Below are 17,221 nucleotides of genomic sequence, written 5' to 3'. Positions count from 1 at the left end.
ATATTTTGTTTGTGAGGCTCCATCATTGCCTTGAAACTTACCTTTGCATCTAGGCTGGGATGAACATGGAAGGATATTGAGTTGAGCTGTTTGATGATACTAGCTGAAACTGAAATGTTCGGTTTGCTGCAGAAATATAGTCACTGGATTGTTGTTTTAACCATTTGGTTGCAGTCATTGGTTTATTTTTAAGATTAGGTTCATTGTCATTTTAAAATGAATTTTGTATACCAAACTGTGATCCTAACAGATGAAGGACACTACCTATGCTAAGTGAAGTGAAGTAAAGTAAAGTAAAGTACTATGCTAGTGTCTACTATTCAACATGATGGTTTGGGCATTTAAAGCCTTGATCAGCCTAGAATCTGAGTAGCTGAAGGACTATCTTCTCCTATATAAGCCTGTCCGTCCAAGTGCTTCTGCCACATGAAGTTCAGTCCACAGCTACCAGAAATGAGACAGGGTCTTTTCTGGGATGGGACTCAAAATTTCAACCTTTTTCTCATATTGTGTTCATCAACTGCTGGCATTATACTCTTTTAGGTGCCCAGCACAATCTCAAGAGTCCTTTTGTCCTTTTGATGGCATCTGTTTTTATTGTTATTTCTCCTGGTTGTTTTTAATATTTGCTTTTGTTTGCCAGCTTGAGACCTCAGCGATAAGGCAAGATACAAACCTAGAAGAAAATAAAGAAAAATAGCTACAAATGTGTGGTTCCTAGGCTACAGGCCAATACCAACAGGTGATTCCAAAACTCTACCGGTGGTGATGAGGAATTTAGATCAAGTAGATAAGATATTAGGAAACATTTCCTGTAACAGATAAGGGATAAAAAAGTAACACAAGGAAATTATAGAGTCTCCTTTCTTTGATGGCTGCAAGAGTAAGCTGAATAAGGGTCAGAAAGCAGTGGTTTAGGTATAGCAAAGCCCACCTATGTGTTAGGGATAAGCCTATTAGGTGCTTGAGATTCTATCCCACCACCTCCCAGTTGCCTTTTTATCATTTTAAAATATGCATTTCAGAACCAGGAAAATGTTTTACAATATTTAGTGGCAAACTATATATAATTTGCACATAGAAATCAGGAAAAAAACAGACACACAGACATTCACTTAGAAGAGAAAGAAAGTTACCCAATATTTTATTGAAAGTAGGTGTTAAGTACAATAATCTGTGCTCTGCTAAATCTTATCTATATACCCCTTTTCAGACAGACAACCAGTGCTATCTGGAAACATGTTTTGTGCCTTTGAGATTATTTATCATGACAGAAGAGAAGTTTGAATCTTAGAAAACTTGCTTGCAGATTTATCAAAGTCCCTGCTTCCATGGATTTTTTTTTTAATCATACATCCTTCTGAATGCTCCACTCACCATTGGACATTGTAGACACATTTCACAGACTCCAGGAAAATCACAAAGCAATAGTGTCCCTCCTGAAGAGAAAGAAACTGCTAAGCCTCTTGTGACTTACCTGTTGGAAAAATCATTGTCAAACTACAGGGTTGATCACAGTAAGAAAATTGTACAAGCCCAGAATGTTAGACACCCACATGCTGGCGTGATGGAGAATGAAATATCTTGCAACATCAAACAGTTAAGTGAAAACATTTCCACCTCGCTCTGAACATCCTACACTGCCTCAAATTAGGATATTTGTACGTACCCAAAAATAAATATTTTGCCAGCTGCTGAGAACTTAGAAGAGGCTTTAGACCCCCAGAGAGCTTTGGAGAATTCACAGCAGAAACAGTTTCAACAGCCACATCTATAAGATCAGGGAAACAGGGAATGTGAAAGACTCCTGCCTGAAAGATGCTGCCAGCCAGAAGAGAGTATTGGGGTAGATGGACAATTTTATCTAGTACAGTATAAGGCTGCTTCCTTGTTCCTAAATTCTTCAGCCCTGACTCTTGCTGTCATCATTCAAGTTCTCATGATACAGGTGAGGCATTACTGGACACCACTCAAAAAAATAAGGGAACTTTGTTACTGCTTGGATAGCTAAAGTTAAAGGTAGTCAGTAATGATGAATACTAAAATGTAATGATCAACACCACCAGGTTTCAATCCACAAAAACAATAAATGTGCACCTGTATAGTGCTGTTTTGGGTCATGACCAGAAGGGTTTCCTGCTCCATCATGTGGTCCACAAAGGTAATTTTTAAGAATGAAAGAGTAATTCCCAACTCTGATCTATGAAATTATGACCTGCACAATACAAAAAAAAGGAAGGAGGAAATAATTTATTTTAACAGGAGGAGATACTTGCATAATTGACACTGTTGGGGGAAAGGCCTTGCCAATTATTGTAAGATACCCAAACTTGCATATTTCCCAAATTTCATGAAGGATCAAAGTTTTATCATTTTTCACCAAGAAAAGATGAAGTATCACAGCTAGCAAAGCTAGCTTAGGGCCAGAATAGATGTGTCACAGGAGATCTACAAGTAGATCTCCCAAGATTTTTGTTTATTTTAAAGTGTGTGTGTCAGTGTCCTGATATTTATTGGAGCTGTGATAGCAGCAAAGGTTTTTTGTTGTTTTAAAAAACCTTTTTTCTCTATACCATTTCCCTAATTTACATAACCTATTATAAAGGTGCATATACTGTACCTATATTTTTTCCCTATACTGGTGGTAGTAAGGGACAAGTGGAGGGAGTTTAGATCAGAAAAACTGCATGGAGGGAAAAGGCTGAACATCTCCTCCTACCAAACACTACTACTGTGATCAACACTATAGCTGCTTTAAAATTAACTCACACCAAAATTCCCATGGCAATCCCATGGTGGATCTTCTACATCATGTCTGCTTTGGCCAGATAGAGAGAAAAGGAGATAGAATTGAAGTGAAGCATTAGATCAGGACTGGGGAACATTTTCCCCCCCACCAATGTCTGCATTTCCTTGAGAGTAAACTTTTGGGAGAATGCCAATGGTGGGCAGGGCCAGAGTCAACTCTCACACACTCCCCTCTCTTTCACACACAAATACACACACCACTTCATCTATCCAGTCACACATATCCACCACTCACCATCCCACCCAGCAAAACATATCTATCCACATATAAACAATTGTATGGAACCACAAAGATGCAGCTTGAGAAACCCAAGATCAAAGGTTTGATTCCCCATTAAGGAACAGCTGCATATGCCTGCATTGCTGGGGGCTGGACTAGATGATCCTTAGGATCCTTTCCAACTCTATGACTGTTTCTATTAAATAGGTGTTTATGCTTGCGTGTTGAGAACAACTGCATTCATCCCATGTAATAATCCTTGGTTTGAGGAGATGTGTTGTTTGGCTGAAAGAGCTGGAAGAGAGAATTCTTATGCTGCTGTTGCAGGGAAAATTGAGCACCACGACAACAGGTTTCTATGCAAGGGGCTGTTGCTTTTTTATCGGGACCTAAAATGTATCACGTACAAAGAAGAGAAGGAGATAGTATTAAAATCCTTTGCTAGTTAGAGTATTAAGAAGAAAAAGAAAAACTGAACCCAAACAAAGAGCACAAACCAAATCTATAGAAGCCACTTCTTACTGACTCTCAGGTGCAGAGGGTATAAACAGGAATTTCTTCCGAACAGAGGCATGGGTTGTGCTACATGTTAGGGAATGAAGGGCTAAAGGCAAGCAAAGCAGAAAGTAAGCCACTTAAATTAGACAGAAGGGTTAACTGCCTATTTCACCTTTTGATCAGGTTCAATTTGGTCTGTTAATCAGTCAGCCATGATTAAAGCAAGAATATACAGAAGCATCACATGGTTGGGTGTGTCAGGAAGGAAGCTAAGGCAGCCAGTCTTGTTGTTTCAAGGTTTTCTTTTAAAGGCGAAAAAGAGATTTTATGGTATAGGAAGGAAACTGGATTCTTCGCTTTGCCTCCAGGAATGCAGTGGATTCCTCACAGCTTCCAGCATTACCCCAGCAAAAATGTCTCTTGCGTCTGCTTCCTTTGTTTCAGTTTTTCCCCCCTGCATTCAAAACTCCATAACTACTACAGCCTTTGTGGATCATCTAACTTGTAAAACCATAGTAACGTCTTTCACTTCCAACCCCAAACTTGAAATGACTCTACCATTTGATAAATTAATCTACTCTTTCCAAACAGGAATCAATTTTAGCTATAGCCTAATTGGCTAGTTTCTTAGAAAGCAAAGTGCTTTTGAGTTTCCACATTCTGTACTGTACTTAATCAGACAATTTCTGCAACGAGGCAAAACACAACTGCTTTCTTTCTTCCGTATAAATGGGAGCAGATCAGTGGACCATCTAGTACAGTGCTATGTCCAGGGAACTTCATGTTAAGCCATGAAATCATCCAACAGCCATTAAATCTGCAGAAATCATGTAAAGTATAAAGAAATACCACAGTCTGCCTGTTTTTGCTGCTTCCTTTGAGTTGTGAGCAGGGCTGGACAAATCTCAGGAACCTGTTGCCTGGGTACCTAGAAAGTTCGATACCAGCACATTGAAATATTTTTAAAAATAGAAAATAAAACCAGCTCCGTGCAGGGTGGAAGTTTTATAAAAGACTGATGTATGCAAAGTATTTCCAGTCCTAGTTATAACAAATGCAAGTAAACATTATTATCACTGTCAGCATCTGCTTTGTACAGTGACTGGTAAACAAAAAAGGGGCCTTCAGCTTTATCTTTCAAAACAGAAATGAAAACTTGAGAGGATACCCTTACACTATCCTGGAAAGCCTGGACAAAGCCAAACAGAGCATAAGCGGTCAAAACAATACTAGTCTTGATCCTTCTATGCAACTTAGAAGCATAAATAAGAAGGAAATGACCATTCCACAGAGCTGCATAGGGGCTCAGGTGAGGCAAGAGAAAATAGCATTTTCACAAATTTCAGACTAAAAATGGAATATATTTAAATGAAGGGGAAAGGTGCTAACAAATGAAGATACTGAAGCAATAAAAAACAGAAATCATATTTATCATTCATAAATGTTTATCTGCTCTAACAGGCAATGACCAAATCTGATGTAGATGAGATATAAGTTTTAACCAACGAGTTGTACCTTGTCATTTCCCCTTGCAAATGGAAGGGTTGTTACCTCATCTGGTCATCTGACATACTGGGTTGTGCACAACCTGACTTTGGCACCAATAAAATCTAGTACTTCTATATCTATATAGTCAAATGGAATGAGAATAAGGGAAAAGACAAACACGCATTAAAAATGTGTGGTTCTAGAATATCGAGTAGTATATGCTACAGTTCCTGGCTGGCTACTCTGCTCCTGCCATTTGCTGCATTGCCAGTCATCTCCTACTGGAAAATGAAGCACCTCAAAGCCTTGAGACAAGAAGAGGTTGTGTAGCTTCCATCTCAAGCACACAGCTACAGGTTGTCTTCCTGCCCAGCAGTAACAGGAGGAAACCGCAGTAAAAAGATAGGTAAATAGTTCACCTATACACAACATCACTACTGCCAATGCTTCTTCCTGCCCCATAGATGGAAGTGTCCCATCTCAGTAACCAGCTGTGTGCTTCTGTGACAGAAGAAAGGAGAAGATGCAGCACAATATCAAATAAATTATCCAGTCCTTGCCATCCTCACAAACTATCAATCATCAGGAACATGGCCTCTGCATCTCCTTACTTTGAGGAATTAAAGCTCATCAGAGGCCACAAGCACGTCTGCTTTATTTGGTTCTAGACTCTTATCAGCTCCTATAAAAGGGAGCAGGAAAAGGCCATGGCAGGTTAGTAAATGGGAGCAGCCTAAACTATAGAAGACCATTACATAATGCCCAGCAGAAAACCTTTAACAACACATTCAAAATGGCATGGAAAACAGGCTTTTGTTTTGGCTTTTAAAAACAGATTTGCAAATATAGTTCATATTACCTGTGATGTTGAAATCCACCAGCTATTATTCAACTAACTTTTATTCAGGAGACCTTTTGAAATTAATTGACCTAATTTAATAAAATTAATAATAACGATTTATTTATACCCTGCCTATCTGGCTGGGTTTCCCCAGCCACTCTCGGTGGCTTCCAACAAAATATTAAAAATACATTAAAACATCAGTCATTAAAAACTTCCCTAAGCAGGGCTGCCTTCAGAGGTCTTCTAAAAGTCAGATAGTTGTTTATTTCCTTGGCATCTGATGGGAGGGCATTCCACATTTAGCCACATTAATTTCAGTGGGTCTACTCTGAGTAAAACCTACTTGAATACCACCCATTTTTAATTCAAAAGATTGGGTGCCTAGAAATGTAACTATTTAATGCAAATTATCTGGTATGCATGCATTTTTCCTGCAAATTGTCATGCTTGTTAACACAGTGCATCAACAGCTGCCACTTGGCTTTTTTGCCATGAATAAACATCACATCAGAGGTCTTCTGAGGGTGGGATCTTCTACTGCAGTAGAAAATGGTGAGAAGGGCATTTCTAAAAACATTAGCATTCTAAATATTTTAATGTGCCTCATATGGGTCAATGTGTACATCGTTATCACATATATGCACACCTCTTGCAGAAGCATACTTAGTCCTTGTCACATCATGTCCCAAATGCCCTGGGCCTTTCCCCAGCTTCAGCTTATAGGCACTGCTGCAGGTCCAGTATAAAAGCAAATGTTATCTAAATCACTGTTTGCATTCCACACAAGCCATCAGCATTTGTCAAAATTCAAAATGTAGCTGGATCCTGCCACAGAAACATTTCAGTGACTACAAGGCTTGAGGCACGGAGGCTGCAAACTGTTTCTTCATTTTAACAGATCTGATAAAAATGCCAAATTAACATCATTAAACTCTTGTTGAGTAAAGTTTTCAGCTCATGAAGCAGCAGCTATCAACACTAGCCCACAGCATTAGCACGGTAAATACTTCAGTATTCAGAAGGAGGAGGAGAACCGAACTTGCTGTTAACTTGAAATATGTAATTATAACAATCCACAAACTACTTACACCAGCATATTCTCAATGAAGTTCTATTGCAGTCTATATGAATACGCCAGAGTAAGATGTTCATCGACTGAAATCTCTGTGAATTACATGTGTTACAGTGATTAGTTAAACTTAACATCCAGGGCAGATCCATCTGACACACACTTTTCTTTCACAGTAAGTACACAACTGTAATGATGTAATTTCACACTGTAGAAATGATGTCACCAGGGTTTTCAACAACAAAAAATCCAGTTGTAAAACCTTCAAGTGACTTTTCTCTTCTGAATAATATGGTGAGGGCAAAGTTCATTCATTAGCTATGATACGTACAAACATGGCAGTAGACAAAAGATTGCGAAATTTGAGGTTAAAAAAAAACACACCTGCTTTCCACAGGAACATTAAAAGAAAAATAATAGATTTACACCTTTTGTCTCAAAAAACCTTACAGCATGATCCTGTACATATATACCAATGTAGCTCTTACTCCCAAGTAGGTGTGCACAGGATTGTGGCATTAGCAGTCTTCCTAAATAAAATGTTGCTTCATCTCTTTATTTTCTCACACTTCCTTGCACTATGTGTGCAGAGCAGGGATAGCCAGCCATCGGGAGACAACTATTTAACTTAAGTCTTCTGCATACATCTGTTATTTATTTGTTATTGCTAATATTTATAAATTATACCCTGCCATGGGGCACCCAAGGCAATGTTCACATTGTACATTCTATTTTGTTAATAGAATATAGAAAGGGGTTGCTATATTAAGAAACCGTACCATTATTGTTTTCTTATTACTGAATGGCAGCTATTACCAAAGAGTGGACTATCCATGGCTCACTATGAGCAGAACTCAGATGCTTGTGGTACTAAAATTCACCAAACCCACCTGACAAGCCACTGCACACAAATAGTTCACTATGCAGAGCATTTCAAAGTGGTATCTATGCGGCAACCATAATATGCAAACAACCCCTCATTTATGGATAGAATAGTGCTCTGCTAGCTATCTGAGTCTTTACAGATTTTTTATAATGTGAATCCATAATGATACAACAACTACATCTAATCCACTACCAGTAACATTATATTTTGTGTTCACTTAAGAGATGATGCAAGTATAGTTCTGCTGTTCTTTGTTTATGTTTTCAAATGGGTCTGGAAACTGCGACACTCACCACTAAGAATGTCATCAGCTCTGCCCAATAAGTATCAAGCAATCCCGCAATCCCATTTCACATAAAATTCACCATTGCCGTAGATACACTACATGAGGAGAGCAGGGCGCTTTCCCTGTAACAAAACTGCATTTAAATGCTGGCAAAATGTGGTATCCCCGCAACAGAAATGCTTCCTTGAGGAAAGGTACCTAGTCACCCTGCAACGATTAAGTAACAAGTGTGCATTTACTACACTGTTAACTGATTTTCTCAAAAGGATCTCTGTTTTATTTATTCTAACTAACTTTTACACAGATTTTATAGTATTACATTTACCAATAGTCTTTAGGGATAAATGAATTGAGAGAAATCCTTGTAATTACCATAGATGTTTGCTTAAGGTGACAGAGGCTGCAATCCTATACTGGCTTAATTTGGGAGTAAGGCCCACTGGAGCCAATGGGGCTTACTTCTGAATAGGACTGTGCTGCAAAATGTACATGCTACTAAATAAAAATATTAGTACATTACAAAGCAGAAAGAGTTTTCCAATATGAACGGTTTCCATGTCATTCACTTGCTCATTTTATTTTAATAGCAGTAGCTAAGAGTAGATACAAACATATATTCTGTACTGCAGCCAAATATTTGTTTATTGGTATAAATACCTGTTTGAATGCTCTTAAATTTCAGGGGCAAATGGCACAATCATAGCCTATGACAAAATCTGCAGTTTGAAATAATATTTTAAAAATAAAGAAAACCATCCCATCACCCCAATACAATTTGCTACCTGAGGCAAAAAATCAAAACAATTCCCTCTCCTCACCATCAACTGAGAAGTTTGCTGCACTGTACTCAAAAAACTGCTGTCTGAGGCAAGTCGCCCACTTTGCCTAACTGCAGGGCTGACTCGGCTGACCAGCGCTCGAGGTCATCAGTTCTTCTTTTATACTTAAAAGAAACTGTGGCATTAAAGATTACACAAAAAAGCACAAGCCTCAAAAATCAGCACAGGTTATCCCTCACTTCCAGTGCGCCGTAATCCCCGAAAGAATTTTTCTTTCTATACACTGTATATATATTTTAAAAATCTTCTTCTAACAGAAAACTCTGTCAAGTTCAGCATTTAATCAAATCTCTACAGGATTCAACCACCAGATTTGGGGGCATGTTTTTAGGATTGGTGAAAAGGGTTGGATTTGTTCATGAAGCAAAATAGATTAAGAGTTCACCCTGCCCATAGATAATAAATCCATAAGCGTTCATGCAAATACAAACATGAACACACAGTGGAAAGAAGGACAATAAACATTTAGTGCCCATATGTGCCCCCTTCCCAGTTGTGGATAGATAAACACAACATTTATATCAGGCTCAGTGCTCCTTGGAGTCACAGTTACAAGCCCTCAGAGTTCCCCATAAAACAGCAACAAGCAGGAGTCCAAAAGGAAGACGAAGGAAAAGCTAAATCACTAACATTTCCCAACAAATGAGAAATCTGGCCGGGTGGTAGAGACTGTGTGGGGAAACATTTGAGAGGCTCAAACAACCCCAGCCCTCCCCCACAAATGATCAATTAAAAGCCGTCCTTCTGCCAAGAGCCAGGCAAAGACGGGCAAGCGACTGCCGCAAAGAAAACGCTTGTCCCGATCGGTTCTGCATGACAATTGACGGGAAGGGGCAGGCAGCAAGGCCCATCCTCTCACCATGGTGATTAGGCATTCCAAGTGTGCAAGATAGCCCTAGCTAACATAAAGAGAAAGAGAAGCTGGAGACCAGCGGATGCGAGCCAGGGCCAGATGGTCCTGCAGCCGGAAGAACTGGAGCAGCTCACACGCAGCTCTCCGCCACTTTAACGGCCCAAACATTTCTTTATTCCAACAATACAACTAAAAGAGACGGACAATGACAAGGAGTCACGGCAACAGTTTGCTGAGGGGGAGAAAGGGAAAGCTGTAGCCAAAATGCAGAAATAAAGGTGTAGGAAAGAGGTTGGCTGTGGGCTCCACTGAAATCTGAGGTATGACAAACCAGTACATATCTGGAACAATCTGAAATCCAGTACAAATCGGAAACGATGCTACTGAAATCCATGAGTTTTAATTGGCATAACTGACATCAAAAGCTGACCTGTCAGGACAATCTTTTCTGTATTCACAATCCAGTTTTCACTCATTTAAAACTCACCTGTAGTATCCTCCCTCATACAAACATGCACACACAAAACTCTTTAGAAACATAGCTGTTTTCACTATGTTTGAAAGTAATCCTAATCCCAAATAGCTATTCACAACATGGTTTTCCTTCTAGCTCCTAATTTAATGTAGTTAAAACATTTCACAGGAAAGGCTTGAAGATATAGCAGTATACAGCAGTAAAAAAAACAAATTAAAAAAAAACCAATCAAACATCATGTCTACAAATTGGACATGGAATAATTAGAATGCATATCCCTCCCTTAGTATAGGCCCTAGTATGCAAACAGCTGGACAACACGTGCTCTGCTGAAGGAGCCACAGCTAAAGCAAAACTTGAGTTCATTGCATAATATACTAAAAGAAAAGAAAAACCAGGAATTGATATATTATTATTAATTCCTATTTGGCATTTAAACAGAACAGTGCTTTGATTTGCTCTCAGATGTTTCCATTCATTAGTTTCAAAGCTACAAGTTACTGAAGTGATTTTCAAAAGCCGCCCAAACAAGAAGTTCACTCCCTACTGTGACGCAAAATTGTGAGAAAATAATGAAGTATGAAGAAGTCGATGGTGCCTTATTCCCTGTCCTGCTCTCCTAGATTGGCCATTTGTTTACATGCTTCATTCCAGGGGCACTTGGTACTAAACTGCTAGAAAGAACCAAAGAGCCAAAAAGAGGCTCTGGAAATATGATTCTTCAAACTAAAGAGAGAGAAAGAATTATGTTCCATATTATGTGGAAAGCAAGGTCCAGAAATATTCTTCTGCAACAGGCTAAACTTTGAAATAGCTGTAATAAAGAATAAAAGTGACTCAAACAGAAATAAGTATCATTTGTAGACTCAAACTTGAGGACAAAGATTGCAAGTAACTCTAGGGATACAGGAGATAATGCATTCTGGAGTTCCCCAAAATGAACAGAGGGAAGGGAACTGCAACAACCAAGTGGTTTTGCTCAGCAGAAAAAAAAAATGTTCTGCATGATCCAGGTGCTGCTGCGGACCTTTCTGCCAGTTCCCCCTGCTGAGAGGAAACACTGCGGCAACTAGTCTGTGGGGAGCAGTCAGGACAATTTATTTTAGAAGCCAAAGAATAAAGAGGGTTTTTAAAAGGAGAGTTATAGATATCTGTCACACAGGGATACGTTTATATCCACTCCAGCTGGAAACTTCCACACTAATGAGGACACGTTTGTCTGAAGAACCCCATGGAATGTGTCTGTAGATGCCTGTGCAACACAAATGCAGTGTAAGCAGTGTTCCATAAATGTCATTAGCATGCTCAATGAACATCTAAACAGAGCTACCTGGACAAAACATTTGCCTTAACAAACCCTCCTAGGATCATGCCCAATTCCTGGAGACTCCAACTTTTCTGGAACCCTAGGGATCCAGAGGAAAGAAGTGTATTTGCTAAGGTACTGCGGACCTCTCTCCAGGAAGCGGATTGCAAAATAATAATTAGCAAAAATATGTTAAAGGCATATGATGCACTCGTTAACTCCTGCCATTGACTTGGGGTACAATTGTGCACTGGTAAAGTGCTGAATCCAAACTGAAATCTGAAGTTCAACGCCGTAAACTAGGCTATTTTGTGAAACCTCAGAACATATTCTGGAGCCAGAACCCAAAACTCTATTATACCAAAGTAAATCCTAAACGACTTTCAAGAGGGTATGAGAATCAATCCAAATTTACAACACTAATTAACAGAGATAAGAATGTAGCCTAATGGGAATATAAATACGTGAAGTATCACTTAGTATCTAATTAATACAATGAGATTCCCACATTTATATCTCTACAAAGCCACACATTTCCTTCATCAAGCCCTGTTATTTATATTGTAGAACACCTTGGACAGCTTTGTCTTTAGGTGTGTTTTTTTTATCAAACAAACAAAAAAACCACACCCTACAAACCCACTGTGTAGCATTCCCCTTCTTAAAATCAAATGAACCAGTTAGTGAGAAATCCAACTTTGAAATTACAAGACACAAACAAAAAATGGAATTTAGTCTGTTGGTGGCGGCACAAGGAACGTTATGTGTTGCAATTAAAGTTATTCACCCGTCATGTGGTATGATTCCATTGCAGTATTTGGGAGAATACAAATAAACAGTACAGTCCGGCAATTCTGTAGGGTGTCTATTGGAGGCATAAAGGGTTTGCTGATCTGATGGCTTTTACTACCTCCATCAATACACTTTTGCCGACCAGCCTGTCTATACAACCATTTATCTGCAATGTATGTTAGGGTGGTGGTGAAAAGAATCCTTGTTTCACAGGAAAGGTTTGTATATACTGTTTGCGCAAGAAAACGGAGACAGCTTTTTAGGGGCCAATGACCAGGTATTTATAAAAGCCCGTAAGGACACATTTACATACATGCAAATATCTCTAATTTTGTTCAGAGCTGTGGTGTCACTAGAAAGCTATTTCAGCCCTTAGACACATTCTATTAGCTATCAACAAAGAACCTTTCATACATGGAACATACACCCCACTCTTCTCCAAAATACTGAAATGTCCACAAATATATATCCTATGAAATAATATCTAAACATGCCAAGGGTATCTGAAGGTCGTAAGTAGCTGCAACAATGCTCTCTCGCTCACACGCATGCACGAAGTTTCAATAAAATACCTCTAAAACCCTTGCCTGTTAAAATAAAGTTTTAACTAGATGAGGTGCAATATTCGGGACTAGAGCTGAACCTGGTCAGTCTCCATTAATATGCACTTTACCTAGCCTATTGGGTAAAAAGTCGTTTTTTGTTTTGTTCCCACAAGAGCTTTATAAATTCAAAATAATTTATATGTTTTTTATGGCAACAAACGGATAATCAAGGAAGAAAAACGTTCTGTATCTTGACACCTTTCAAACCGTCTGCACAGATTTTATTCCAACTTTCAATGTGTGTTTCCAAAACTTCCTCCTTAAACCCTCCCCACCCCAGCCCCCGTTAGATGGCATATTTTAATGAGGTTCATCTATTTACTATCTGGGAATTCATCAGTACTCCTAACAACAAAGTCAGTGAAAGGAAGATACGTCCTTTCTGAACAGAGGAAGACAGACAATGTGTGTGAGTACATGTAAACACAGATGTGCCCACCGTCATATCCTCTTTCTAAATATTGTCAAATTATTAATATAAGGTATTTTATACTGGTTTTTGACAGGAGTTAGCAACATGCAATCTTCAATATGCTCTAGACATACTGAATTGGCAAGCCAGCTTTTTACACTATTTTTATCTTCCAGTGTGCATGATCTGAGTGAATTTTATATTCGTATGGAGTTTAAACATATAATTGGGAACATGATACATCTCTTCTTTCCTCCTTTTATTAATGTTTTCCCTACTTCACTCACTCTCTCTTACACACACACACATTTAACTGTTGCACACAGGTATCAAAGACCAAAAAGCACATGCAAGTAGTTCTTCTCACACAGCTTAAGCCGCTCTGGGGCAAAAAAGAGCGCACACGTCTGTAGTGCAACATGTAGCTTCTGTCTTCAAGAGGGAATCATTCCACACTTACAAACGTTGACATAAAAGACACACTCATGGCATATTTCAAAACCAAAGAGCGATGGATTTACAAGGCAGGTTGATTTTATGGTGACTTTTATTGACAAGGTACGCAGGCTTTCGGCAGATGCCTCGTAGCACTGGGAAGTTAACACAGTGCCTAATTCAAGGAGACAGCCCGAGGAAGCAGCACCGACAGGGGAGAGAGCGCAACAACGTCTCTATTACTCTCCTCGGCATCATAAAGGAGCAGAAGAAAAATGGTATCCAAGGGGTAACTGGGAAGCTACGTAGAAGTTTTTTAAAAAAATAAATAATTGGCTGGTTCTTCCATGGAAAATAAGCGGGAGGAAAATAAGCGGGAGGGGACAAGGTCCCACAAGAACGAACAAAAGGGGGGGGGGAATCTCAGCTCAACATCTAAGCTGTGCATTTGAATTTGGAGCGGACCATCCTAAGCCAAATACTGCCTTATCTTCCACTTCTTAGGTGGGGAGCTCATGGCACTTAATGACCAAGGGGGTGAGCTGTGGGAGAGGAATGCTGCAACAGGCATTGCTCCCCAAACAAATACTATACAGGCTGGCTTCAGCTTGGCTCCCGGCCTGCAAAAAATAATATCACTTCTGAATTTGAAGAAGGAACTGCAGGAAACATCTCTGCCCATTTAATAGTTATTGGGGCAGGGTGATCTCCTTGCCTAGAGCATCACCAGCTCTCTTTCTTTCTCTGCTTTGATGAAAGGGCTTAAGTTAGCTTACGCTAAGCATCCAATAATAATGCCTTTACACTGATCAGGGGAGCAAATAATGGTGCACTGATTACAACCGGAGACAAATATGTGAGGGAAAGGGTTGGGGCGGGAGGAAGGGAAGGGAGTGCAACAAGACAGTAGGGCAACAATCATGGAATAGGCAAGTGGTCTGGAACAAATGTTCCTCCGTAACTACAGGGAGACAACCTCCAATGCATTCACAACATAGAGATTCCCTCCCATTTCTGGAATGTTGGTCATTTTTCTGTGACTCAGCATCCCAATCTAGTATGAGAATAACAGCTTCCTTGCGTAGATTCCCTTCAATCCCCCTCCCTCTGTAACCCATTATCATAAGTTTAAAGGAAAAAACAGGAGCACAAGTATTATGACACCTCCTAGCATTGCAAAACATAGCTGTTGAACATTTTTCTGCCCCAGCTAAGCAAAGTTGAGGTACTTACATCTATCATTTCGGTCCTCGGGACTGGATGAGGTCTCCCGATCCGAAATGAGGCCAGAGACAGCGAAGATCTTTTTCCCCGTGTCATCGACTTTGAGGGAGCCGGGGGAGCCAGATGGGAGCTGGGCTCCAAACTCATACTCCTTGCCATCAGCGTCTGAGAAGCGAAGGTGGGGAGAGTCAGTGTCATGGCAGTTCTTCAGACGCTTGGCAGGTGTAAAAGCTGACTGGTAACTCTCCCTGTCCTCAGTGGAGGCAAAGGGACGGAAGGCCCCAACGCCACTGTGGTTCAGCATGCTGATTGGGGTGCAGTCCAGATTGGGGGGAGCAAACTGGGGGTGCAGATGCAGCAAGGAAGGTGGAAAATCACGGTTGGTGAATGCTCCTGGCACACCACCTTGTCGGTGATACATGGAGGCAAAAGTATAGGAGCCATTAGTGAATGGGATGTGCACATCCTTGTCCACCGATACTGGAACACCAAAGGGCCTTGGCTGCTGGCAAGGGATGGAAGCATCGCGGCTTGCTTCAGCGGTAGAAGCGAGAACCATCAGGGCTGGAGATGCCAGAGGATTGGGAAGGTAGGAGGAGTTTTCCATCTTGAAGGCTGCCCGGTGTAAGTCCATCGGAGTCTCTTTCCTTGACAGGGCCGCAAGGAAAACGGTCTTCCCTGGATGGAAAACAAAGCAACGTCTGGGAGTAGAGCTGGGGGGTCTCACTGAGGCTTCATCACTGTTCCAAAGCTGTGGAGAAAAAGAAGGGGAAAGGGGAGGAAATAGTTAATTGCCATTCAATCCTGGACAGTTATCTATCATGAATGCAACAAGAAAATTGTATGAGCAAAGAACCAAACCTCCATGTGTTCTCTTTCAGGAAAGTTCACAAATAACTAGAAGGGTCTCTAACTCCCTCTAAGGGTGTGTCAGCACAAGTCTTTCTCCTGCTACCAGCTTTAGCACCAAACTTTGAAGTCAAGAGAAGATCCCCACTAAAAGTAGATAAAATGGGGCACTTTTCCACACACCAACACTACTCTGTGGTTCATGCAGGTAGTGCAACTTGCTCTGACCTCACCTTCTGCTGTAAGAAGGGCAAGAAACTAGTGCATGTTCAGAATGAGTGGTTTGTGGGGACTGAATGCTCTGAATAAGGGCTATATGGGATGAAAACAATCTTTAATGAGCAAATGAAAGGCCAATGACCTGACTCCTTACAGACAAAAATTTTGGGGGAAATATTGGACTGTGGAAATCAGTGGTGGCAATTTTAGGTTATTATGTTTAAAGAAAGTAATTACTATTTTAAAAATTTGGTAAGTTATTCACAATTTACAAACAAGCATTTCTGCATATATCTGCCCATTAAGAAAAAATAATGTAGAAACCGTATCTGTTTTCTGTTGAAGAGGCCCATGTGAATATTTACCTGTGCAGATATACATACAAGTTATAGATTTCACTTTATATTCAATGGTGCATGTGGGCATAAACATGCCTCTCTTATACATTTCTCTGAATTGTTCCATGTGGTGTTTGTGTGCTTTTACGAAAGCAGCAGCAACTTCATCAATAAAGTGCTTGGCGTCTCTGACAATATTTAAAATCATAATGGGAGCCAGTGCCATATGATCTCTTGCAAGCATCTGCCTTTTAGGTTGAGGACAGCACAAAACGGATCAGTAATTTTACTTCCTAATGCGCTCATGCTTAAGTAGATTTGTAAACTGTCCTGGATTTAGCATTTAGAGAAAAATGTTAACAAAACGTCTAGGTTTGCTTTTCCTTGAAATTACTTACAAATTTTAAGTAACCTATCATCCCCACTCGCAAAGTATCAGTACAGATATTTACATTTACATGTATGTATAAATAATAAAATTAACTTTCCCTCTAACCCTTTTTAGAGTTGAAATCAAAATCACGTTCTCTCCTCTTCAACCTAGAATCCACCCCCCCTCCACTTTTTAAGCTTCCACTGCCAACCATTCAGAATGCCACAATGCACTTGAATGTAAGAGAACTGTTACTTTAAAACAATGTGCTAGCCTTGCGGCACTCAAAAGGCCACAAAAAAATCATATAATAAAAAAGCCGTTACAAAATGTGCCTGTTAGATCCAGAAGGTCAGACATAGCAAATAAAACTTACTGAAAGAGTCTCTTTTCTAATGGAGT

General features: G+C 39.9%; 1 protein-coding gene across 8 annotated transcripts in view; it reads right to left on the bottom strand.

Annotated features, from left to right (window-relative positions):
- Positions 1 to 17,221, bottom strand: part of RNF220 (ring finger protein 220) — a 327,501-nt gene that overhangs the window by 298,490 nt on the left and 11,790 nt on the right. For all 8 annotated transcript variants that reach the window (XM_081914744.1, XM_081914747.1, XM_081914743.1 and 5 more), the window contains one exon: positions 15,050 to 15,791. In XM_081914744.1, the coding sequence (XP_081770870.1) occupies positions 15,050 to 15,674 (625 nt within the window). In that variant the 5' untranslated portion in view covers positions 15,675 to 15,791. Of the gene's footprint in view, positions 1 to 15,049; positions 15,792 to 17,221 lie in introns of those variants that run through there.

Source organism: Podarcis melisellensis, assembly GCF_964234715.1.
Source record: "Podarcis melisellensis genome assembly, chromosome: 6".
Classification (NCBI taxonomy): Eukaryota; Metazoa; Chordata; class Lepidosauria; order Squamata; family Lacertidae; genus Podarcis; species Podarcis melisellensis.
This window is presented reverse-complemented; position numbering and strand designations above follow the sequence as displayed.